Genomic DNA, 25,547 nt, shown 5'->3' on the forward strand with positions numbered 1-25,547 from the left:
TATCGCATTGCAGTTGTATGGCTCCATGCACCGAGCATGCTGCTTTTTGTCCTGAACAAGAAAATAAAGAATATTATGATGTCACAGTGAAGTTGACCCTTTGGATATAACATGACTCATTTTATCCTACTACACGTTTGTGTTAAAATGTCATAGTTATCAAATAAATTGTTGAGTAATGGCCACAGACACAGTGACCTTGATCTTTAACCTTTACAACTCAGAGCTAATCAGGTTGACATTGGACTGTGCTTTCAAATTCTCTCAAGACGTTTCTGAGATATCGCGAATGGGAGGCCAAGGGCTCGCAGTGACCTTGACCTATGACCTTTGGCCACCAAAATCTAATCAGTTCATTCTTGAGTGCAAGTAGACATCTGTGCCAAATCTGACCGCATTCACAAAATGGGACAGACAGACGGACAATCCAGAACCATTTTTGGATTTTATGCTTAACATCAGCAGGTTCTTAATTATTTGCACGTGTGCACTATCACGGCATCACAGTATTTGTCAATACTGGTATATTGCAACACCTCTTGGTTGATCAAAAGTTGTTCTACTTATGATTTATTTAAAAAATATTTACAGAACAGCCTTTGAATTAAACGTTTTTGATCACATAAGAAAAAGGATGATGTTCATTTGTTAAATGAATAATCCCCAGTCACTTACCAAATGAGGATTTACCTTCATTATCAGTTCGGCCACTGATACATGATACGCGTACATTATCTGCACCCCACACTAGTTTCAGATGAGTGCTGGGTCGACCCTACGGACCGAGCTATTGCAAGACATCACTCTAGGCCTTCTGGCAGAAGACATTTCAGTGGGAACACCTGTGCCTTTCCTTCTCTAATAAGACAAAATGTCTGCTGTGAAAGGGGCACATTTGCTCTGAGTAATTGTGATGGGCATTTTCACATCATTCAAAAACAAAATATTACAAATAATTAGTCGATGTTGATAATAATCATGTGTTGCAGCCCTGGTCTAGACAGTGCAGGCAACACCATGTTGAAAGAAAAGCATAGCAAAGTGAGAACATGTTGAGAGTGTCGAAGAGGTGCTCGGAGCCACAGAGAGTGACAGAAAAAGATTAAAAAGATAGCAGTGAGCCAACAGTATGAGGGGGGGAAAAGAGGAAAGAAGGAGCATTGACGTGACAGTTTTAGAGAGAGAAACAGAGAGGTGACGGACAACAGAGCCAAACAGAGAAAAAAAAGTGAGAAGTAGGCAGTCAGAGGTAGCTTCAACAACTCCCCTCTCCTACACACACTGACTGCACAGCTCCTGGGCAGCTGATGTGGCAGGCGTTTGGAGATCCATTGATCCGGTTAAAGTCATTAGGTGGCCAGAAGGTCAGCCAGCCGTCTCTGACCTGGCGTTAATCACTCGCTAATTGAAGGGAAATGACTCTGATTTAGTTTCCTCTCATTCTCAGAGAGTGGCCCCGGCTGCCAGATATGACCAGCGCTCTGCTTACCAGAACACATCTCATTAAGCATTTTAACTGCATGTAAGCAGCTATGAGTCAGCCTCAGACAAATGCACAGTGGTGCGCCAAAGGTTAGAGCACCATCAAAGATAAGTTGTTGTTGTTGTTGTAGTTGTTGTTGCCAGATAAGCAGAATGAGGGCAGCCAGTCAGAAGGGAAATAGCAATTTGCAGCTTATGTATACTCAAATTTTCATCATTGATATTCAAATTAAGGTTTTGCATGGAATTTGGTGGTGCGCAGACCACACTGTTAAAGTAAAGGATGACGCATGCTAGTTTACTGCCTTCACTTCCAAGGCGTCTCTCCGCCTAAAATAGAAACGACCCTTTACCGTCCATTAGCCTGGATTACGATGCACCGTGTGGGAATTACATCATGCCGTGATTTGCATCTTTTTAACACGGCGTAATGAGGTAGCCATGAAAATGTCACCCATAGGAGATTGAGATTTTTCTTATCTACAGATGAATAAACTGTTTATTTCAGAGGGTGCCCCAGTAGCACACTGCAGTTATTGCCTCCTGCTATATTACACCTCTCTCGGCGGCTCAACATTATTACTTCCCCGAACGATAACCTTCAGTAGTTGACCACATTGCATGATGTGCGATATGACAGGGCTGAATTTCAAGCAGTGGCTCGTCTCCTGTAAAATGTCACAAGGTGCCCACTGCTGTGCCACTGAGGGGAGGTGAGGGAGAGGCTGAAAGAGGAGGGGGCTGCAGATGCAATGTGGTAAACAGATAGTGACCGCATATACTTGGAAGCTCACTGGTAATAAAGACTATGACCTTTACAGTAGATGGGCTGTCACTCCTGCTTTGGGTCTGGACTGATGTGGTCCCGGCGTGTGTGTCAGTGACCAAAGGCCAGCCTACCTGCACCCATCTGAGCCAGACTTTTCTTTTTCCACTTCTCCCTAAAAAACGTACACAGACACACAATTATATCGGCACTTGTAGGACAATGTGGAGCTATGCGAGGATCAGCTCCACGTTCATTTAGTTTCTGCTGCTCTCCTTCCCGACACCCCGTTCTCACAGGAGGCGCAGACAGCAGCCTAATCAGGAGGTGATGACAAACCTGACGGCTTCACAACAGCACATAACACCCTCCCCAACCCGTCTCGCTGCTGTCAAAACGAGGGCTGCTCCTGTCCACCTTGATATGTCAAACTACTCCTTGCTATACATCCGGTGAACAGGCTTCAAAACAACATTTTGCAGCAAGCAATTCTGAGAAGAAGAAGAAGAAGAAGAAGAAGAAGAAGAAGAAGAAGAAGAAGAAGAAGAAGAAGAAAGAGAAATGCGAGGAAGAAAAATAACAAAATTATGCCAGCTGTATGAGTCTGATTAGCAAGTTTCCACTGGGATACTTTATATTTGGAACATCTATCATGAATAAACCACACTGAATTAATGTGGAGAAAACAATGACAAGCTGTCAGCGTGGTGCTCACACCCTGCAAATAGCAACGCTGCTAACTGGTTCCTGCTGCAAATGAAGCCAGTGTAAACTAATTATGAATGCTCATCAAGCCTCACCTCCATGCTCATAATTCCTTGCAGGATCAAGAAGCGGGGAAGGTGCAGACATGGAGGAGGAATTCTGCAAAGAAAGGGTTAAGCAACATCATCAATTTTCTCCCAGTATAAACATCTCTCTAGCTAATTAGAAACATTAAACCAATTACTCTAATGAACTGATTTTGTCCCCGTGCCCATTTGGGCTCGGTGCAAAAGAAGCCTTTTATCATTTTGCAATGTGAGTGAGGCTGTAATATTGTGATTTATTCCGGAGACACTGAGGACAGCAGCGGTGAAATGTATTAGGCTGAGAGCTTTCTGGGCTCATACACAAAGTAGTCATTATTAATGAACTCGACCGGCCTTCATTTCCTCCTCAGCTCCACCGTCACTGATGAGGAGGGATCACTGTTATCGGCGCATTTTGTTGACTGTCAACAAGTTTTAAATTCCCCTGTAGCCGTCACACCGTCTCGTAGATATCTGGCTGCCTTTTAAGCAATTGGCCATTTATGTTTCACAGTGTAGTATGAAGAAGGCTCAGTTACCGTGGGATGAAAAATTCTGACTTTGTCACACTGTTACACACATGCAGGCTATAGACATCAGTGGCGCCAAACACTCAAATCATTTCAATTCCCACAACAGTCGCCCCAAAATTTGTTCCCGGGGCATGAAAGGGAAAACATCACTGAGTGACTTTGCTGGAAGCCAGAATGCACAGACACGGAGAAAGCGTGACAGGGAACATCCTGTTCACTTGGTGGAGTCCAGTGATCCCCACCCAGTGGAGGGGCTGGCACAGTGCACTTTGCCACAGCTCAATTTACACAGCACCACTGATATCTCCATCTCTGAATGACAGTCACAGGAATCCAGGGTTGCAACGTAATTTCTTCAACAGGATATCTAAAATCCCTCGAGTGGCAGAGAGGTTTGCCCATTTGTGAGGAAATGTATTGTGAAATCTTTTTTCCCTGCATGAGTAAATTATTTTTCTTCTTAAATTGCAAATCAAAGCCCCCACGCAGCAACAGATGCTTGCACAGAATATGCAAAATCAAGCGTGGAAAACAGAAAATTGCATCTGTGCTTCATGCACGAAGGGGGGTGGGGGCGGGTGTTGAGGGGGCAAAAACCTGGCTGGCCAATGTGCTGTGAAGCCAGGGCTTACTGTGGGGTCTAAAATCCCTGCATGACAGCGCTGTAATTTCATTTATCATGCCTCAGCACACACCAAATCAGACATGGACGCTCCCTATTCTGCAACCTGTGTGAAGGTTTTCAGCGGGGTTGGGGGAGGGTTAAAGACGCAGCAGGGGAACACCGGCAGTGGTGGCGGGGGTGGTGGGGGTTCGATTTCTACTGTTGTAGGGGCTCCTCATGTGGAACAAATTCTGCACGCAAGAGCAGGTAGGAGAAGATGGATACACAGGGGATGAAGGAGAGGAAAAGAGGGGACGACAGGTGAAAAGTGTGGACATGGAAGGGCTTTAGCACAGCAGCGAAGGGCCGGGCCAAACGGGGAAAGAAACCCAGAGAGGCAGAACAAACAGATGTATGGTCGTTGTGGCTACACGGAGCACATTAAGTTATTATTTCTTCTCGATGAAAACAGGGATTGAACAGTGTGTGGGCAGCTTTGTGTTTATCTGCTGTGAAAATGGAGCGGTTGCCAGAAAAGTTTGGATTGAAGTCTATTTCTAAGAAGCACGTGAACTGTTTGCAGGTAGTGGGTTGTGATCATCTACACTTAAACAAAAGAGAAGCGCACACTGCTTCTTTATTTCCAGTTCTAATGCTTCTGTCTGTTTGCAGTATGTAACTGACCTTTCAGCCGCAGAGGGAGTTGTTCAGGCAAAAGACCAAAGTAGGCCATCCTGGACTACTACGAGTACGATATGGATTTACGATATATATATATCGTAAATCCATATATATCCATATATATCCATATATATATATACATATATATATATATATATATATATATATATATATATATATATATATATATATATATATATATATATAAATACACCTTCTCATTTAATGTTTTTTCTTTATTTTCATGACTATTTACATTGTAGAATCTCACTGAAGGCATCAAAACTATGAATGAACAAAGTAGGCCATCCTGGACTACTACGAGTACGATATGGATTTACGATATATATATATCGTAAATCCATATATATCCATATATATCCATATATATATATACATATATATATATATATATATATATATATATATATATATATATACACCTTCTCATTTAATGTTTTTTCTTTATTTTCATGACTATTTACATTGTAGAATCTCACTGAAGGCATCAAAACTATGAATGAACACATATGGAATTATGTAGTCAACAAAAGAGTGTGAAATAACTCAAAACTCAACTCAAACTCTTTAAAATAGCCACCCTTTGCTTTGATCACTGCTTTGCACACTCTTGGCATTCTCTCGATGAGCTTCATGAGGTCGTCTCCTGAAATGGTTTTCCAATAGTCTTGAAGGAGTTCCCAGAGATGCTGAGCACTTGTTGGCCCTTTTGCCTTCACTCTGCGGTCCATCTCATCCCAAACCATCTCGATTGGGTTTAGGTCAGGTGACTGTGAAGGCCAGGTCATCTGGTGCAGCACACCATCACACTCCTTCTTGGCCAAATAGCCCTAACACAGCCTGGAGGTGTGTTTGGAGTCATCCAACTAAACGCAAACCGGATGGGATGGCATGTTGCTGCAGGATGCTGTGGTAGCCGTGCTGGTTAAGTGTGCCTTCAGTTTTGAATAAATCCCCAACAGTGTCACCAGCAAAGCACCCTTATTCCCAGCAGCAGAGGCGATTCTTGGTCTTCCTCTCCTGGGGTGGTCCTCATGTGAGCCAGTTTCGTCGTAGCGCTTGATGGTTTTTGTGACTGCACTTGAGGACTCATTCAAAGTTTTTGCAATTTTCCGCGGTGACTGACCTTCAGCTCTTAAAGTAATGATAGACTGTCGTTTCTCTTTACTAAGCTGATTTCTTGCTGGTTCTTGCCATAATATGAATTCTAACAGTTGTCAAATAGGGCTGTGAGCTGTGTACAAACCTGACTTTTGCACAACACAACTAATGGTCCCAACCCCATTAAGAAGGCAAGAAATTCCACAAATGAACCCTGACAAGGCACACCTGAGAAGTGAAAACCATTTCAGGTGACTACTACTATCATGAAGCTCACTGAGAGAAGACAGCACTGTCAACAAAGCAAAGCGTGGCTACTTTGAGGAATCTAAAATATGAAACATATTTAGAGTTATTTCACACTTTTTTGTTCACTAAATAATTTCATATGTGTTCATTCATAGTTTTGATGCCTTCAGTGAGAATCTACAATGCAAACTGTCATGAAAATAATGAAAAACCATTAAATGAGAAGGTGTGTCCAAACTTTTGACTGGTAGTGTACATTTGCAATGTATATGCGTTGTATATAGTATAACTTATATACTTATATATATGTTATCCTTTATATTTTCATGTCTATATCTTATTAGTAGTTTCTTTTTTCTTTCAGTCTTACCAGCCCTAATTAAAAGTGAATTTCTGAAGGGCCTGAGGTCCAGTTCACTGCACATTGCATCAAGTCCCCTTTTTGTGTGACAAGAAAACAAGAACCAGCTAATTCATGAGCTAGTTGCAGACTTAATACAGGTATAATGTGTTTACTGTGCTAAAGGGAAATTAAACATCACCTAAATCAAATCTGTTGCATCATACACCCTCTCTCTCTCATGTAGCTAGAGAGATGTTGCTAAATGTTTACACCTGCTAACATTCACCGACAGGCGTCACTGTTACACAAGCTAGCTAACTGTACCAACTGACAAAGCTAACATTAGCTCGCTTGCAAATCTGTCTCCCCTTAGCTTTAAAAGTACGAGTTTAAATGAAAACTAATATAGAAATGACCCCTTACTTCACAACTACACATTCTGGTTAATAATGTAAACTTAGAGGGTTTATATGTTACATTCTTCCAGAATAACACAATATAGCTCACTTTGCAAGATGTCACCATAGGCGTCTAGCTAGTTAGCAGCAGAATTGAAAATGTCCATTTTATCTAACCTGCACCAATTTTACAAACTCTGAGACAAGTATGTACATATAAATAAAACAAAATCAAACCCATTTTTTACACTTAGTTTGCAATTGGCTTTGAGATAAGTAAATCTCATTTTAACTCATTTCTGCCAGTTGCACTCACTTGACTTTACCAACCTGCCCTGCCAGATGTTTAGGAGTCCAGCTGTATTTACTTTATCTTCCTATTGTTTGGACATGGCCTCAGATGTTTCTTTGCAACCTTTTTAAATATTATAACCATTACTAGCAAAAATATTTTTTTGTGAATCTTTTATGGTGCAACCCAAATTAGTAACTCACTAGGTTAGTAAGAACAAAGGCCTTTTTCTATATCCATCAAGTTTGTGTGAATTGTTAATAGTTCATGAGCTCATCCTGAGGCTATTCTTCCGCTGTCTTCAAATTTGGAAACCAAGGCAAGTCGCAGCATCATCTTCAGTCTTCTGGTCAAAACAGAGACAATGGTCCTTTTTCACAGTAGACTTGTTTTTAACTTGTCATAAAATGCAGGTGAAACACACTCAACTGTTCAATTAAATCTTCCAGTGGGCCATCATGTTCCTAAATGGAATGCATTTGCTTTAAATGTTAGCAAATACACCTGTAGTCTTCCATCTGACATGTTAAAATGTTCACTGTAAAATCTATTACCGTTGGATGAACAGGAAAAGACTAAACCTGAGACATCACCCTGGGTCAAAATACATTCTTTGTAGCCCAAACCATGATAAGAAAATTAAATCTGCGTGCTCTGTCATCTTCAGTTAAGTCAGAAGTTAAAAGGCAGGGGGACACTGGACTGTGTGACATAATCCAGGGTACAAACATTACTTGAGACTGAAGGGCATACTGTACCAAAGTCAGCCTGGGAAATGACAGCACTGCTTGCAATGACCTCCTGTTATGCTGCCAAATTACTGTTTTAAACTAAAGACTTCAGGCAGTGCATGAGAAACATGCTCCAGGATGGCATCAGTCATTACACATCATGTTACTATACTTAAATGAGTTTGTCATCAGGGACAGTTTGTCTCATTCATCGCTGAGATCTTTGTGAGTATAAACTATGGGACAGGTCTCACTTGTCACAGAACTCAATTTAGGAACTGACAATCAAAATACTGCATATAGAAAATAGTTTTTTAGAATTGTCCGTTAATTGACAAGTATTTTCGTGTGATTAAATACAGAATTGACACATTGAATTTTGGTGAGATGAACTGACTGCATGTCATGGTTAAAACACTGTTAAAAGAGACAATAGACGCAATTTTATGCATTTATTCATGTAGTTATTCCACTCTGATTCAAAGGCTCAAGGCTGGGTCAGCGATTTAATAGCCAAAAATACTCTAGAATTTATGGTTATTGTTTTTTTTCTCTCCTTCAGGTTTTCTCTTCATTTTTTTGTACCATCCTTCCTTAAAAATGCCACAAAACTTTGAAAAGTGCATTTTTGTGAATATCTCCAAAACTTCTCAAGTTGTTCATATACCCCCATAAAAATGTTCCCTGTCGTCAAGGCTTGTGAGGTCACAAATTTGCAACAAGAAACCACCAACATTTTTTCCCCAAAGGTTTTATAACCATCCTGTTCAAACAACATTCTCTTTTTTCTTTTTACACAGCCAGAGAACAAAAAAGATTAAACATAATAAACTCCCAAACCTTTTGTACAGAGAAATCAAACTAAATGAAGAAAACGTCTCTTATATTAGTCCATGTTTTATCCTCTGAATCCACTCTTGCATTTGCCATTAAATTGGGAAGGGAGACACAATTGTGTCAACATGAGGCTCTCTGTGTTGTACGCAATGTCAATCAGTCCGTTTCACTTGCTGGCTTTATCTGTTTTATATGGAATAGAAACCAGTAAGTCTAGGCCATTCAACAAGTAATCCAGTAATGTCTATGATAGTGTGTGCGTGTGTGCGTGCGTTCAAAGGTTATCAGTGTGAATGTGTCAGGAGTCGGCAAAACTAAATCAAGTGTTTGTATGCATGTCTGTGTGTGTCTGTGGGTGTGTGTTAAGAGTCTCATAGTTTAAGCCAGTCCGAATCCCTCTGAGCATTCCTGAATGGCCAACAGCAGCATATGTCTCAGCTTCTCATAGCTTTCATAAGCCGGGAGGTCCAGCTGGTTAAAGCTGAAGGTGGGAGAAGGAGAGAGAACGTCGGAATTAGTTTGTGCCTTCAGGATTGTTATATTTTTATTTATGCCTTGTAATCTCGCTATGTCTTTACCAGGTATGAGCAGATGGCAGGCGGTCAGTGGAGCGATCATCACGGTGGATCTGGAACTTCTGGATGCCGTTCATGCCCTCCAGAGCAGCGAAACCCTGGAGGGGAACCTTGGATGTGCCGGTGACAAACTGTAAGAATTTAGCCCGGTCGGCCTGGTCAAAGGACCGCAAGGCCCGCCAGAACCACTGGATCTAAAAAGACAAAAGTAGTTGAGTTATAAACATGTTCCAATGTCATTTTATGTGATTTTTCTGTCTAAAGGCAAGAGCACACCGGCCCAACCGTTGGATGTCTGAAGTGTTTGGGGAGACTCGGACAAGGTCGGGAACAAATATGTTCCGTGTATTCAGCTGCATTGGAAGCTTTCGGTGCCACGCAGACGTCGTCTGCTCCGATTCAACATGCAAAGTCTGAGAAGGTTGGCCGTTAGCCGTCTGAGCCATTGGATTTTCTGATTAGCTGTGTGCTAGCAGTATGACCATTCTGATTGGTGGTGTGCTAGTGAATCAGCACGGTGTGTGGGAGGGGCAGAATTGTGCGCGCTTTGTTTTTCTATGCACTCCGTTCCGTCATTTGCTGTTTTCATGTAGCGCCACCCACTTATTGCATCTCATGCAAACGCAGAACGTACACGCTACTGTGGAGCTGGCATCACGCCGGAGCGGTGTGTTCAATGCAACTTTTCTGCCGAACGGGTCAGACAAGAGGCAACAGAGTGGTCGGATAAAGGCAGTTGGCCGTTGGTTTGAGTCTGGGCGGTGTGTGGGGGCCTTAAGGGAAAAGTTGTTATGGCCAGAAACTGACTGAGTTGAAGAAACCTTGAAAACTCCTGGGTTATGTCCCAGTTATGTATACACCAACTATAACGTTGCATGTGTGTTCACTCATTCGTACCTGGATGGAGCTGGACTGGTATTTGTGATATTCAGTGTTGGCCTTCAGGTCATCGATGTCGATGGTGGGCAGGCCAGAGATGAGCAGCTCCAGCTCCTGCTCAGTGAAGATGGAGATCAGCCTCTTGGGGATGATCTCATAAAATCCCTCAAGGAAGGCTGCAAGCTGCTTGCGGATCGCACCTAGAAAACAAGTAATAGTATTCACTCGGGGATCATTCTGTGGCAGTGAGAATATTCTTTTTTTGGCATGCGACCAATGTTATTCTTCCAATTAAGTCGGTGGCTTTTAAAAAAAAAAAATCCAATTAAGCAGCTGAAAATTCCAAGCTTTGCTAAATAATTTATTCAAGCAGCAGCTGGAGGTAATGCTTGTGATAAATCAGCCGTCTTCCAGAAAGCAACACCTTTGGCTCTCTGCTGCATGATGATCAGCTGCAAATTTAGGAGCGCTGCCACCTAGTGCATCACTGAGAATAATATATTATAATATCTGGAGATGTAGATTATTTGCAGCACAACTTGTTTGTCAGTCACACTGAGTATTATTACAGCCCAACTGCTAAAGAGAAATTAAATTTGCAGTGTAGTAACCATAATCTCACCTGTCATCTTCATCTGGCATACCAGGTGCACATATTCTTTTTTGTTTTCCTCGGTGACTAGGATATTGGCTCCATTTGGCTTGAGGTCTCTCACTTCACAAACCCCAAACTCCTGGACCTACAAACACATGAGCATATGATGTCTTTCACTGTAGCTCAGTTTTGCAGAGTTTCAGCTTCATATTGTACTGCGAGTCACAGATGGCATCCATTAACAGCTTTTTAAGGCCATCAGATTCCAAATTACACTTCTGCAGCACTTATTTCACAAGCACATAGAGCATCTGGGATTCAAACCCTTGAGGGCTAATCCTAATTTCAATGGTTAAGGAGAGGATACAGCAGGAGAATCAATTTTCCACTTGCAGCTAATTGAAACATTTAGAGAACAGACACAAACCTCCGTGCTGAATGTCAGCTCGTAACCCAGCGTGGACACATCGTTCTCCAACAAGTACACCAAGCCCTGGAAGAATGGGTAGTCCTCGCTCTCCATGTCAGTGTACCTTATAATGCCACAGAGAGACATCCATATTATTACCACATTCAAGAAACAGACTGCAAAATATGGCAGCTACACTGCTCCCTTGTTGGCAAAATCATTTAGTGCAGCACTCAGTAAGTCATGGTTTGTTGGGATAATTAGTGTAGTTAGAACAGTCTTTGAAAATTAGCGTACTTGGCTGCAACTGCCAGAAGCTCAAATACCTGACACTCTTGCCCAGGATGTGCTTGTAGAAGCTGCGGGTGAAGTAACACTCCAATAACCGGTTATCATAGACTGCCTTGGCCACCACGCGGCCCACAAACTTGAAGTAGCTGAGGTGGTTGGGGTTGCAGTGGGATGAGGGGTTGATGGTATAGGTGACGCGGTCACCTGGCGAAGTGCGGAACAGGGCGTACATGGGGTTGAACATCTCTCGGGAGATGATCATGTACCATTCCCTCAGCAGGCCACCAGCGTCCTGGCCCTCCTCCCCTTCAAACACTATGTACCTGTAATGGAAACGAAGAAGAGTATGAGGCTGAGTGGTTCTGAATTAAGAGGACACACAGCTGGATGGAGGGGCAATGGAGCCTTACAGTCTATTCTTCATGTCCTCTGGGCTCTTGCGATGCAGCTCCCTGTAGGAGTCCTCGAAAACGTGATCTCGCCTCACATGTACAGCCATGTCCTCCTTCCTCAGGCCTTCATCCAGCCGCTCCAACTCCTGGCGGAAGTACCTGCAGAGAAAGAAAAATACCAATAACTCTCAATAAATTGTTTTGTGTATTTGACTGTGTAAGATAAAAGTGTAAAATAATCCTGCTTACTTCCTCTTGACATCAAAGTCAAGGATGCGTATGTAGTCTACCAGGACTGCAAAAGGCCCATCAGCCAAGTGGGTGGTGGACTGGCGCAGGATCTGGTTAAGCACTGTGCGGTGAGTTTCTAAAACGAGGGAAAAAAAAGAGTCCCGTTAGCCATTACCCTTGACATGAGTATTAAGCTGTATTGCTCTCCTTAAATCTTTCAGCCTCACCGGCAAAGCGGAGGAACTTCTGGGTGTCTGGTGGCAAGTTTGAAGAGATGTGCATGGAGGATGGTTCCCTGGAAAAGAATGGGTCTAGGGATGAGGGTGTGGCAGGTGTAAGGGGTGCTGGCGACAGCGGTGGAGGCTCGTCTTTGATGTGAGAAAGCTGGCTCTCCCGGGTGTCCCGCACAGGTGGTTTGCTCTCCCGCTCTGTGGCATGGACGAGGAAGAAGGCCTCCACAGCAGGCTGAAGAACTGGGGAAGGATAACATTATTAGGGGGACATATTCCTCAAGAGACATATCCAATATGAATCACATACAGCATAAAAAAAATTGATTTCTTATGAGAATTCAATGTACCCAGTACGGCATGTTGATCATGGGACTCCTCAAGCTCTTTCAGGCACTCGCCAAGCATGTCCCACAGTTCGTCCAGCAGCAGCTGCTCACTGAGTAGTGGGAGGTCTGGAAGTCTCTCCTCACTCTCCGATTGGCCGTTTCCTTCTTCATCTAAAAAGGAAAAAAAAAATTCACTATGTTCAGAACCATTACATCATTCATCATAAATACCTGCTAATAGACTGAAACCATTATTTGGCTGTTAGAGAGCTGCTCCAGAGGTGATGAACAAGCCCAAATTTGTTTATCAATGTTAAAATTGCGTGGTTTATTACAGTAGCTCCTTTCTTTCTTTTTTTTTTTTTTATGCAATTTATTACAATCATGATAAAGCATATAAGCGATCAAAAGCGTAGAAGCCATTTTCACTAACAGGGGGACATTCTTAATCAGATTGTTCTGTTAGTAAATGTTAGCCCCAACATGTTTCCTTTCATATAATACATTTAAAATGAATTAGACATTGAAATGACAAAAAGCATACAGCTGTTCTTAAAATGTACAATGTCACAATGTAATTTTTATTGATGCATTCCTAGTCAATTCTGTGCCATGTAACCAATTAAATATGCAATTTCTAATTAATTAAATTCCTTATGCAACTGCTGGACTAAATAAATTAAATAAAAGCAATTCCTCATAACAATGAAGACTTATAAATAGAGAATGGTAGACATATTGCTCACTGGATGTGGTGGGTCATTTACTAATAAAACAAACAAAAACCCAACATATCAGCATGTGTTTTTTATGTTCTCATTAGGGTTTTTCACACAGAGTACTTTTATCCTTGGGCCATCTTTTTCATACAGATTGTAAACCCAGGATTAAGCTAAACTTGGGCTATATGATTCACACCGCACTTCTACTAGCCCTGGGTTACGCATAAAAGTGCTTTGAAGCTAATGTAAACATTCTATAATGTGTTACTACTACACTTCTTAACCTCGGACTACATTGATTTTACGGGGATACCCACGCAAAGTCAGGACTTACCCTGCTCTGGAGGAGGGTTAGCAAGCCCCAACTAATTGTACTGTGAAAAGCACTATTGTCTGTATGAAAGTGAGTCATACCCAGTGGTGCAGGGTCCTGCTCTAGCGGAGATGGCTGGTCCACGTCCATTGGAGAGTCATCTCTCTGGGCTGCCTGGGTTTCTGACATGGACTGCACTTCAGACTACAGGAAACAAACCAGGAAGGACCAGAGAGGCAGAGAGAGGTTCAACAACGTGGAACAATTAATTATTAACTTTGTTTTGGTCATGGTAACCATCTTGACTGATACTGCCATGCATAATGACATTCCCATGATCCACTGTGAGAGGAGAGGGACTGGAACTGAGTATGGAAGGAGGGAGGGCCAAAGCATGAAGCCATGTCAGCCAGCAAACAGACAACATCAGTGGAACAGATCAAACAGTTTGGAGCAGGCAGCACACTTATATTCAGACCATTTCAACATTAGAACATGTCAATGCAAACTCAGTGAAAGAGAACTCAGTGGGTCACTGGCATATCTGTCTTTGTGATGGGGCTGTCAATATTCATCATGGCAGCAGTTCTCAATAAGCATAAACTGGTTGAAGTAGCAGGCTGATGGTGACCGCACACTCAATTATGTCATTTACAGATGCAATGCAATACCATAAGAAATGTTACCCATAGATTATTTTTTCCAAATGAGACAGATATGCATTACAAGTAATGGGGTTAGCTCATGATTTTACAAAATGCACAAAGCCAGTACAGGCAAAGCCAAATTAGACAAGAAGCATGTCGGAATATCGTAGCACTTATCTTGCTGACCACAACAGTAACTTTGAAATAATTATACTGTGATGGTCATACAGTGTGTTTTACGATGTGCTTTTTATCAGCTTCCAAATGGTTTCCTTCTGCAAGTGTGTGCAGTGTGTAAGTAGAAGTATGCCTGCTATCAGTGCAGCCCATGCTAACCGTGGCAGCAGCAGCCGTGCCAGCAGGGGGAGCAGCACCAGTGGGGGCATGGGGGACAGCCACTGAAGATCCGGCGGCGGCGGCGGCGGCAGCGGCAGAGGCAGAAGTGGCAGTGGGTGGGGGTGCCTGTTGAAGCCGGCGCGCCCGCTGACCCTCTCTCACCATCTGGATGATCGCATCAGCCTCTGCCTCCAGCTGACGCACCGCAGCCTGGATGCTGCTGGCTGAGCCCAAACTGGTGGAGCCTGGCCGGTGAGAGGAGGAGACACCACATCACATGACACAACAGGATGTTTTATATATATCATGAATACTGTGTGTATGTAACATCCTCTTACCTAATCGCCCTGTCTGTTTGGCTTTCTTGTTGGCGCGCCGAGTGTCCTCGCGGAGCTGGATAATGACCTGAAGCACTCGCAGGAAAAACTTCTGCGTCGACGTCTTGGAGGTTAGAGAGCTCATACAGGGAAGCTGGAGTTCACGTCCACCGAGGGTGCGCTTCTGTGCCGCCACAATCACGACACTCTCTGAACCGTCAAACCTGTGCCCCAACCAACAAAGACAAACAAGGTAAAGGAAATTGTAGCTGTAGGACATCCTTGCATCTCATTGCATGCAAAAACAGATGAACCACCACTACATGCTGTAGGCTAATCTAATTTAGAGATTAGACGCAACAGAACGACCACAGCCTTTGCATGTGTATTGAAAACCTAATGTTGCCCAGAGTCATCACTAGCTAACCTGCTAGTCATCTTGCCCTTCAGCCTGGCTGTGATAGAGGAATCCTCAGGAGGGGCATCTGGGGAGTGTGAATCAGCTTGTGCCCGTCTCTGCTGCTCCAAGTTGTATTCTCTAAGTTCGGCCAGTAACGTGCCTGGGAGAGAGTAAATATTTTAAAAAATGTACAAAAAAGGGAAAATTGAATCTGCTTCAATAGGAACATGACAACAGGCATCTGTAATGTTGACCAGAACTAACCGATCTGTTTGCACAGAGTGTATCCGAGGTGTCTAGCTCCACTGAGCAGCAGTCTGAGCACAGTATCTCTGGTGGCACCGTCTCCCCTTGATAACTGCAGCAGAATGTTAGCTGCATCTTCCAGACCCTCCTCTGAACATGAGTGAGATGTCAACACCTGGTAAGGAAAAGAGTTGTTAGAAAATAGAGGTCTTTTGGTGATGGATGTGACAATTCAGGCAATCCATCTAACTCCCATCAGTGACAACCATTTGACAGGGGCCCAGGTGGTGTCTGGGAGTAGATCAAAGGAAAAATAGATGGTGGTGTGGCAGACATCACCAACACACATTTTATTACAATTTACTGCTCATTTAAATATTGATTCACTGAAAACCCACATATCCAAAAGGTTGAATCTTTTGATTTTTTTCAACAGAACTTTATCTGGATTATACTACAGGTTCCCACACAAAGCCATTTCTTGTTTTTCCTGCCTTAGGACACTGCTAAATAAATCTAAATGTAATCATGGTCCTCTTGGAAGTAATCTTCCAGTAACAGAACTTTAACAAAATATTTGCATTTATGTTTTGGTAGTAATGCTTTTTGATCAACCAGAGCATCGTAATTAATAGAAAATGTAACGATTATACCGTGTTTGGGCAGCAGATAGCATTTTACTATCTGACATTTGGCCACTTTTATGACTTCTAGATAAGACAATATTCTTATTCTTCTTTAAATACTAAAAAACACGAAGTCACATACCAAAATGTATCTCTGCTCTTGTCATCATCCAAACCTCTCTCCTGAGTGTGCCATCTGGCTTGCCTAAGATGATCCTCAGTAGAGGTTATCAAACTAATATTTAAAGTTACACTTTCCATGAAAAGTCTTAAGAATTCACACACATTTCATGATGATACCATGAGTGAAATTGTATGACACTTTTCCCCCGTACCTCTACAGAGAGTTGAAGCTGTTTCTCTGTGAGTCCAGAGGAGGCCATCTTGTTGTCACTCTCTATAATGCTAACAGTGGCCCTCTGTTTCCCTGTTTAACCAAGAAAAAAACCCATTATTTTTCATACTGAAATTGCTATTTCACAGATGCAGGTACATATATTTTTTGGAAATAATTAACACTACCTGTAGAGGTTGTTCCAGTGGACGTGGGTATAGAGATTGTTGTAGAGGATGTCTGGGAGGCTGCTAAACTTGTCCCTGAGGATGTTCCCTGGGCCGCAGCCCCTACAGAGGCCCCTGGGACTGCCACAGTGGGCACGGTAGAACCGGCTGACGCCATGCCCTGTGTTGTGATTGGGGCTGTGGCTCCTGAGCTGGTTGCCACACTGGGGTTGGCAGCCTGTGGGGTTGGGTGTCCAGCAGGCACCTCGGTGGCCTTGTTGTCAGGCAGGGCAATGGATATGAGGGAGAGCAGGCGCAGCAGCTTTTCAGTGAGCAAGGAGCTCCGTCTGATGACTGGGTGGGACAGCATGTTCATCAGCTGGCCTAGAGGGGAGGTCTCCAAGCTGAACTGAGCCCCCTCAGCCTCTGCACTGCCCCCGAGAGGCACTGTCTTCATAGAGGCTTTGCCCTTGCGGCTGACATTCATGTTGTCCAGCTTGACCAGCAGGTCCCAAAAATCAGTGGAGATTCCCAGAGACTGGAGAGTAGCAGCAGCAGAGCCCAAGGAGTTCTGGGCATTGGAGGCGTTGGAACTGGGGTTGCTCTGAGACTGCGACCCTGACCTGGAGCCAACAGTTCCACCCCCTCCTCCAGAGGTGACTGAACAAAGACGAGAGTCCAGTTCAGAAGCAGATGCTGACAGATCCTTACAGCGCTGCTGGGTGAAGTGGCTCGGGAATACCTGCAGGGACAGACAAGAAACTTTAGTCAGTTTTGTTGTTGTTTGTGTTGATGTTATGTTGATATTTTATGTTATTTTAAGTTTTTATAAGCAGGGCATCTACAATAGATGATGCAGTTTTGTACAAAGATAGGTAGACTCATACCTTAGCTAGCTGGATAAGAGTGTCCAACACGTGTCGACAGACTACTGGAGCAGCCTGTGGGTGGATATGGACAGTGGAACCACCACCCCCAGCACATGTGACACCTGCAGCAGTGCCTGACACTCCTCCCAGTGTTCCAGATCCTGTAGATCCCCCAGCTGAATGCCGGTCGGCATGCTTTCTACCTGATACTCGCTGAATCTGAAAAATGTTTGTCCGACAGCCCAAAGCTGCATCCATAGAAACAGAGAGCCAGGAAAGCTGACTGGAGCTGCGAGACTCCACCCTGTTCAGTAGCTCCAAGGAGGAAGATGAGGATGATGAAGAAGAGGATGATGAAGAGGAGAGGGAGGAGGTAGCTGAGCCTTTCCCTCCACAGCTTCCCTGGATGCTCCTCTTGCCACGAGAGTCTTCTAAACGTGAGGTCTCTACACACACCTCACTCTCGCTGCTGCGCTGGAGGATGGATAACAGGCTGCGAATGACCCACCCTCGTGTCTGAGAGTGGTAGCAGAGGTTCCTGAGCACACGGTGCAGACGACTGGTGTTGAGCTTTGGCTCATCCACAAACAATAGAACCAGCAGGCAGGACAAGGCCTCGTGGTCCAACAGCAATCGTCCACGCAGACGTAACAAGGAGTCCACACTGGAGCTGGATGGTCTGTAGAAACAAAGAATAACACATACATTTTTTCGTCGGTCATATGCAATATGATTTGATGAAGACATTTTCAGTAACAAAGTCAAGCAAGTCCCCATATCTGTCATACACACTTTGTGTCATTCAACAAAAATACAAGGAATCATATTTTCAAAACCTCCAATTAAATCACAGTCTCCCCTCACCTGTGGTTTGTTCCTCCACCCATCTGAAATGTGCCACCTCTCTGCACAGCCAATCGGGTGTACTGGACGCCACGATTGCTCCCTAACCGACTAGTGAAGGCTGGCGAGCGCAAGATGGCTGAAAGGGCTGAAGATGAGCTATGACCAAACAACCTCTCATGCATAAGTTGCCTCTGCCGTGCCTCTTGCTCTCTACGCAAAGCGGCTGCTTCAGCAGCAATGTCCGGAGGCATGACGGCCAACACGCTGTCCTCCATGTCCTCCAGGACACTACGCCGGAGCTCTGAGGGCAGCGTCTGGATGAAAGTGACTGGATCCAGAGGGGTATCTCCTTGTGGGGGCTGTTGGGCTAGCTCCCGGCGCTGCTGCTCTGCTCGCTGCTGGGCAAGAACCTGAAACAACCAATGGCATGCTTAGTTATATTGACTGATTATCCGTGACTCCTTTACTTATTTGCTTGGAAATCATATAATACTTCTTGTCCTAGTTGACAGGTATTTAATGGTAAACATTTAGTGAGGAGTCTCTCACCTCCTCCTGGATGGCAGGTGGCAAAGCCGCCAGGAACTCAGGGCTGACCTCTGTAACCCCTGGTCCTCCCAGTACCGGTGCAGTAGAGGAAGGCAGGCTGGTAGCAACAGGAGGACGGGAGGGTGGTCTGATGCCAAGCTGGTTTTGCAGCACCTCTCGGCGGATGTCCTCAGGAAGAGCTGCCAAGAAAGAGGGATCCACACCCTCTGGCAAACTAATGCCTGCCAGGAGAGAATTATCACAAAGATTAACGAGATAACATAAAAAAAAGAAAAGAAAAAGGCAGAAATGGTAAGGTAGCAATAATTTTACCTGCAAGTGGGTCCTCGTCATCATTGCTGGTGGATGGGAGGGGCTCTTCCTGGATGGCCTGAGACTGGCTGTCAGCACTATCACTCCTAGGCATCGTTTCCCCCGGTGATGAGACAGAGGTTGAGCTGATGACATTAAAAATATATATATAGAGAATTGTTGCAAAGCAGCAAATGTTTGTTGATATACTCAGCTGATTTACAGCATCAAACTGACAAAATGGGGAGTGTGTTTGGAAACCGAGGTCAGAATTTTGCTTTGGCCAGGCTTGGGTGTACCAGGGAACATGATACTACTTTTTTATATCAATCTGGTCAGGGATGACGCTTCGAGCTACTAACCCAGTATCTGCATCCGTCTGCCTGTCGGTCAGCCCACTCTCCCCACTGCCAGACAGCTCCTGAGATAGCTGGGCAGTTTGAGCAGGGTTAGTAGCAGCTTCTTCCAGAGTGGCAGAGGCAGGGCTGCTGGTATCCATGGGTGACCCTTCAAGCTGTGACACACCAACCACTGCAGGCTCCGAGGTCTCCACAATGTCTGGACTAAGAGAGGCTGGTGGAAAAAAATAGTGGGGATTATGGTTAGGAAATCATGCCAAACAATGCAATGTTGCAAAAATTCCTTGGGTAATTGATCTGTATTTCATATTGTTGACAAAGTTTTATGACAGTTCTAACTACAAGCATGGTCAACAACATCATTTACATTACAGATGTGTGTCCTTACTGTTGGCCAGTCTATATAAAGAGAGTCTTCAAAGTTAGTCTACCTTCCCTGCCTTCATCCAACGCTCCTCCTCCTCCACCACCTCCACCGACTCTCTCACCGATTGTGGGTGCTGGGGACATTTCCATCTGAGATGCCTCCGCTTCACTGTTTGGTCTGTCAGCTGCCGACAAGGGTGGTAGGCCTGTCCCGGCCAGAGCAGCCAGTGAGCTTGCATGAGACTCGGCCAGGAGCAGGTCGGCAATTGGCTGGTGGACCTGCTGACTGATCGCGGTTTCCAGAGAGACTAGGGCTTGTTCGTGAGGAGCAGGTGTGGTGGGAGTGACCTCTCCAGATGGGGGGGCAGTGAGGAAGCCCTCTGAGACCCTGGGCGGGTCCAGACATGACACAGTACCACCCTGAGCCTGTTCACCCTCTGCAACAGTGAGAGAGAAAAAAACCTTATGTGAAGACAGAAACAACATTGTAGGGGAAAAAACTAAAGAAAAACTACTGCTCCTAATTTCTTCAGAATGAGTATTTTCCTGTTTAAAACATCTTTGTTAAATCAGTGAACTACTGCACCACTGTTGACTGGCTGTCTTTCTACAGCTACAGGTGCATATTGTTAAATTTTTTCCAAGTCCTTTAAAAGGCATTCATGACTGGTGTTCAAAAGAGGAGAGCTCAAAGCGACCACACATAAAGAGAACTGAATATGTGAATTAGTTATTGATCTTTTTCTACATAGATGCCATGGGCCTCCGCTGAGGAAGGCAGTAAGTTGTATAGTTATCTCCTGAACGGGGTGCACAATCCTGATCCCCAACAACAACACAACTTACTACCTCACCACAGCAAAGCCAGCTGCAGAAGTTACAATGAATGCAAGATGCAACAGAAGCAACATTGTACTTAAGAGAAATGATGCAAATGCAATGTTCATTAGATATTTTCAGTCCATTGGAAGTTAAGAGTAGATCTTCTTTGAGCAGATGAAGATGTCAAGCTGGTATAGCGTTGCCATAAGAAAGACAGTAGACTGTATAGTTATCTCCCAGATCTGGTGTGATCCTAAAACTATACAAACTACTACCTCATCCCACAGCACGCTCTGCTGGCTGCTCGTCTCTGGGTGCCCGTCACTGAGATGTGTGGTGATACCTGAAAGGAATTTAACAATAAGACGGAAGGGGGAAGAAAATCTATACAAACGTCGGTACCTGCAGTGTTCTCTGCACCATTAACTGTCCCCAATCCAGAGCCCTGTTGACAGAAAACAATTGACATTAGCATTTAATGGAAATGCACAAGATTTATGCACTTCTCCAGTATGTTGGAAAATTCCCTCTTCTGCACAGCCTACAAACATATATCATTTTCCCACCTGCAGGCTCTGTTCCCTGGCCTGTTCTGCTCCTGAGGCTCTCCTCTCATTCTGCTTAGACTCCTCCTCCTCAGCCAGCTGCCGCCTTCTCTTCTCTCTACGCTCTTCCAGCTCCTCATCTCGCAGACTCTCCAGGTGCTGCAGGATAGGCACCTTCACCACTGAAAGCAGACACAATTGTCAGAATTTCTCCTAAGTGGTGGCGGATGTAGCTTAAAGGTCTAACATGTCACAAACATGTCACGATGTCAATTAATGCCAATTTAGCTTAAAACATGTAACTTGAAAGTGTTTTCATGCTTCATGTTTTCCAAGAAAACTTGCTGGACCTGAAGTCAATCTGGGTATTTTACTGAAAAGTACATCATCTTACTGTTTGACTGACTATTATGTTTAAAATCACGTATAAAATCAATTGATATGTCTGCATGCTCAACACTAATGCCATCAAAATGTTGTCCATCTACTGGAGTATTGTAGCTACTAAATTTGGATGATGTTTATACCTAAAATGCTGATATGATGGCCAAGAAGTTACGAGTAATCCAATTCTCAAAAATGTATACATTTTCAGAAAGCACCCACAGCAATCAATAAAATTTGTCCTCAATCTTAAATAATGGGGGTTATCAGACCATCCTACCTGCCACACAGTCATGCATACTCTCAGCATCCAGCACTTTACACTCATCTGTCCATCTAGTTAAGGCAGTGGGAATGCTGGAAAGGGTGCCTAGAGAGAAAGAAGAAAGAACAAATACATCAGGAATTTAGGCCAATCCTCTACAAATTATAATCAAATTAACAACATTAATGACAAGCTGTAGTAGTTCTCACCTGCTTGTCCCCCAGTACTGCTCTGCTCATGGAAAAAGTCATCCAACAACTCGTCATCAGAACGAGCGATGATGTGCACATCCTCATTTCCGACCAAAAGGCGCGCACGACCACGAGATTGCAGCGGCAAAGAGCTGGAAAGCTGTAAAATGTCTGCTGCAGCACTTGGGCCCAACAGTCTGAGTAAAAACATTACAAGAGCGTCAGACATTTTAATTAGCATCTTCACATAAAGTATGGTGGTGTAACAGATGTTGCAACATTTTGTGTTGTTTAACACAGCCATCAAAAGTAACATTGTTTCACCTTTGCAAGATCAATGGAGGGTTGGGCTGGCGGTTGCCAGGGTAGTGGACATGGATGGTGTGTCCACTGTTGGCAGTGAGCTGGCGCAGTGTTCGCTGGCTGCGACCCATGCCCTGCGCCAGGCGGCTGCTTGTGCCTGCTACACCAAGGGTGAGTGAACCGTGGTCAGCATGGCGCACCATCAGTGGATGGGAGCTGGGAATATTGCCTGGGGAGGGAGGGATGTCAGCTGATGGAAAAACAACAGAAAACAGTGGGCAGACATTAGGGGGACAGCTCTGGCACAACCCCAAGTAACGTTTGTGCGATGTGTGTAGCTGGAGTCTTTGGAAGAATGGCTGAATGTGTTTTTGGAATGATTATGGATTTAGATTTTAGGTCATTTTTTTCAGTCCAAAGATAATCGAAACCAAGAACTTAAATTCAATTGAAATAAGATAGCTGTTCTTTTAATATTAAAATCAATACAAATAATACATTTGACCTGATTTAATGTTAGCAATAAATTATCCTGCTTACCGTTGTTGGAGAACATGTTGTCAAACTCTATGATGAGGTCATCATCCCTGTCAAACCTTTCGAAACGGATGTGTGGTGCGGCATTGATGTCAGGGAAGTCCTCATCCAACTCCATCTCCGAACCTTCATCATCATCATCCTCATCTCCTTCTTCATCATCCTAGAGGTAAAGTTGCAGCGATAAGTCTTAAGTATACAGAACAATTAACTTGTTTACTTGTCTTGTTGACTGGTTTACTAAGCCTCATTGCATTGATCCACACCTGATCCTCCTCCTCCTCTTCTTCCTCCTCCTCCTCTTCATCCTGGCTGTCTTCATCATCATTGCTGCCACTAGAGTCCTCCTCCTGTGTGTGCTCCTCGTCCTCTGGTTCCAGGATGTTCATGGAATCTGATGGAAGAGAAAAAAAATACACAGACCCTTACAAGGCGATCTTAAAAACAGAAACCATTGCAAACACTGGGGTAATTTACCATGACTGATACATTTAGTTCTGATGTGGCAATGTCTTACCTTCCCTGTTAGCCTGAAGAGTGGATGCCTGGCTAATATTGGAGGGGGCTTCATCCATCAACACATCCTCTTGTGATTCATCTTCACCACTGCGTCCCACTGTTTGACAAAAGAGACAACAAGTGATAACCTCACTCTGGGTACCCTAGCCTGTTTGCAGAACCTGGATTACCTGCTCTCTGGTTTAAAGTACCATTAAAAAACATAACATTAAAGGGGACTGTAATTCTAGTGCGCAGGTGTTTCTTTGGATTGCAATTTTATAGTTTTTTTCTTTGTATCCAGCGACTATCCATTGAGGTTTAGTGGTTGTGGGAACACCTACTCTATAATTTTCCTTGCCCGATTACCCTCTACTCTCACTGTCCCCTCCCAAATAAATCAAGTTGCTTACCTATAATTGTGCTGTTGACAGTGCCAGCATCTCTCTCCAGCAGCTCATCAATCAGGTCCACCAACTCATTCTCTACCTACAAACATACAAAATAGAAAGGCAATGTCAGCCTTAAAGTGGAGAAAGAGGCATTGCTACTTTGAGCTCAAGCATCCACCTTTGGTAAGACCCACTTTCATATTTTAGCCATTACTTATAGCGGTAGTTACCTATGAGGTAACATGATGAAATACTATCAGGGTACTGTGTGTAATAAAAAATCAGTGACCTGCATAGCCTGTGTGCTGAGCACCTCTGGCTGACCAGCAATGACCACCGTATCTCCCTCTGTCTCGCCATCCATCAGGTCGCTGTCTGTTCCCTGCACCCTGTGACTGCCCTCCACTGGCTCTGCCTCACCAGACTCTCCTGGAAAATATGCCACACATTAACAAACAGACATATTTGAAATCCCTTGATTGACAGTGTTTAAGTTTCTCATCCGACTCATGGATACCTTGGTCCTGAGTGTTGCTGTTGCTGTCCCTGGCAGTGCCCACAGTGTCATGTTCTGCCTTGTTCTTGCTGGAGCCTCCCTTGCCCCCAAAGAGACTGCTAGGCTGGTTCACAATGCGGGACAGAGTCTCCAAGGGCTTCAGGGCTGCATTCACTGTGTTGGCCATGTTGGGACTAAAGCAAATGATGTAAAGGAAGAATATGGAGTCAATTTAGATTTTATTCAGTATTAATACTTTTTTTATTTTCACGCAAAGCCGAAAAGTCTGGGTTAAAGGTTATAGGGCTGGTGCGACGCAATCGATTATGTAAATAAGTCAAATTTTGTAACGCTAATGCTGGCACGCGGAGGGTGTAAGCAGTACTACTTCCATGCTCAAACAGTAGAGGTAGATCACTACAGTGTTTTAAAACTTGGGGACAAAACCGAACCAAAGTGAAAGTGAAACTTGAAGCTACTTGAAGTTTTATCCATGCTAAATAACATATTCTTCTGATCACCAGCTTATGTGATTGGCCGCCGCAACGTCATGTTGGGCTTTGTTTCCCCAAAAGATGAGTCAGCTTCAAATTTTTTGCGACAGCCGGCCGTGTTTTTTTTTCTTGCGGAATAGGCAACACACTGCCAAAATAGACTACCCGCATTAAAATGAATGGGGGAAACTGCCAATAGAATAATCAAAAAAATAATCGTTGGGTGCAGCCCTAAAACCTTCCTGTTAAGAGTTTTACAATTTCTAGTAACTGTTTTGGAACAAGCATTTTGTTTATCTTGCACAAGAGGACACAAGCTTGAAACACGGTTCAGCCAATGGCGTCACACTGCTCAGCTGATCAACCGGTGGCAGTAAGACGCTAAAATATGCATAAATGTAGTGACAAATATTAGGAAAAGAGTGCAAGCTTGTAAACATGCTAAAACAATGCAAGATTTAAAATACAGAAA

The 25,547-nt window shown here is 43.9% G+C and overlaps 1 protein-coding gene across 12 annotated transcripts in view; it reads right to left on the bottom strand.

Annotated features, from left to right (window-relative positions):
* Nucleotides 1-8,431: 8,431 nt before the first annotated feature.
* huwe1 (HECT, UBA and WWE domain containing E3 ubiquitin protein ligase 1) overlaps nucleotides 8,432-25,547 on the bottom strand; it is a 42,539-nt gene continuing 25,423 nt past the window's right edge. For 7 of the 12 annotated variants that reach the window (XM_030424175.1, XM_030424173.1, XM_030424179.1 and 4 more), the window contains 34 exons: nucleotides 24,603-24,775; nucleotides 24,375-24,514; nucleotides 24,107-24,182; nucleotides 23,713-23,811; nucleotides 23,462-23,589; nucleotides 23,199-23,358; nucleotides 22,680-22,908; nucleotides 22,374-22,552; nucleotides 22,180-22,269; nucleotides 21,537-21,697; nucleotides 21,373-21,415; nucleotides 20,214-20,585; nucleotides 19,786-19,996; nucleotides 19,445-19,569; nucleotides 19,133-19,353; nucleotides 18,602-18,993; nucleotides 17,756-18,416; nucleotides 16,890-17,610; nucleotides 16,703-16,794; nucleotides 15,760-15,916; nucleotides 15,523-15,655; nucleotides 15,117-15,331; nucleotides 14,779-15,023; nucleotides 13,897-13,999; nucleotides 12,782-12,931; nucleotides 12,429-12,674; nucleotides 12,220-12,337; nucleotides 11,989-12,129; nucleotides 11,614-11,901; nucleotides 11,306-11,411; nucleotides 10,906-11,023; nucleotides 10,302-10,483; nucleotides 9,408-9,598; nucleotides 8,432-9,310 (listed from right to left, as the gene is read on the bottom strand). In XM_030424175.1, coding sequence (XP_030280035.1) covers nucleotides 9,208-9,310; nucleotides 9,408-9,598; nucleotides 10,302-10,483; nucleotides 10,906-11,023; nucleotides 11,306-11,411; nucleotides 11,614-11,901; nucleotides 11,989-12,129; nucleotides 12,220-12,337; nucleotides 12,429-12,674; nucleotides 12,782-12,931; nucleotides 13,897-13,999; nucleotides 14,779-15,023; nucleotides 15,117-15,331; nucleotides 15,523-15,655; nucleotides 15,760-15,916; nucleotides 16,703-16,794; nucleotides 16,890-17,610; nucleotides 17,756-18,416; nucleotides 18,602-18,993; nucleotides 19,133-19,353; nucleotides 19,445-19,569; nucleotides 19,786-19,996; nucleotides 20,214-20,585; nucleotides 21,373-21,415; nucleotides 21,537-21,697; nucleotides 22,180-22,269; nucleotides 22,374-22,552; nucleotides 22,680-22,908; nucleotides 23,199-23,358; nucleotides 23,462-23,589; nucleotides 23,713-23,811; nucleotides 24,107-24,182; nucleotides 24,375-24,514; nucleotides 24,603-24,775 — 6,769 coding nt within the window. In that variant the 3' untranslated portion in view covers nucleotides 8,432-9,207. The remainder of the gene's footprint in view (nucleotides 9,311-9,407; nucleotides 9,599-10,301; nucleotides 10,484-10,905; nucleotides 11,024-11,305; nucleotides 11,412-11,613; nucleotides 11,902-11,988; nucleotides 12,130-12,219; nucleotides 12,338-12,428; nucleotides 12,675-12,781; nucleotides 12,932-13,896; nucleotides 14,000-14,778; nucleotides 15,024-15,116; nucleotides 15,332-15,522; nucleotides 15,656-15,759; nucleotides 15,917-16,702; nucleotides 16,795-16,889; nucleotides 17,611-17,755; nucleotides 18,417-18,601; nucleotides 18,994-19,132; nucleotides 19,354-19,444; nucleotides 19,570-19,785; nucleotides 19,997-20,213; nucleotides 20,586-21,372; nucleotides 21,416-21,536; nucleotides 21,698-22,179; nucleotides 22,270-22,373; nucleotides 22,553-22,679; nucleotides 22,909-23,198; nucleotides 23,359-23,461; nucleotides 23,590-23,712; nucleotides 23,812-24,106; nucleotides 24,183-24,374; nucleotides 24,515-24,602; nucleotides 24,776-25,547) is intronic. The other 5 variants (XM_030424181.1, XM_030424174.1, XM_030424177.1 and 2 more) reach the window with 4 other exon arrangements.

The sequence above is a fragment of the Sparus aurata genome, chromosome 7 (genome assembly GCF_900880675.1).
Source record: "Sparus aurata chromosome 7, fSpaAur1.1, whole genome shotgun sequence".
Taxonomy (NCBI): Eukaryota; Metazoa; Chordata; class Actinopteri; order Spariformes; family Sparidae; genus Sparus; species Sparus aurata.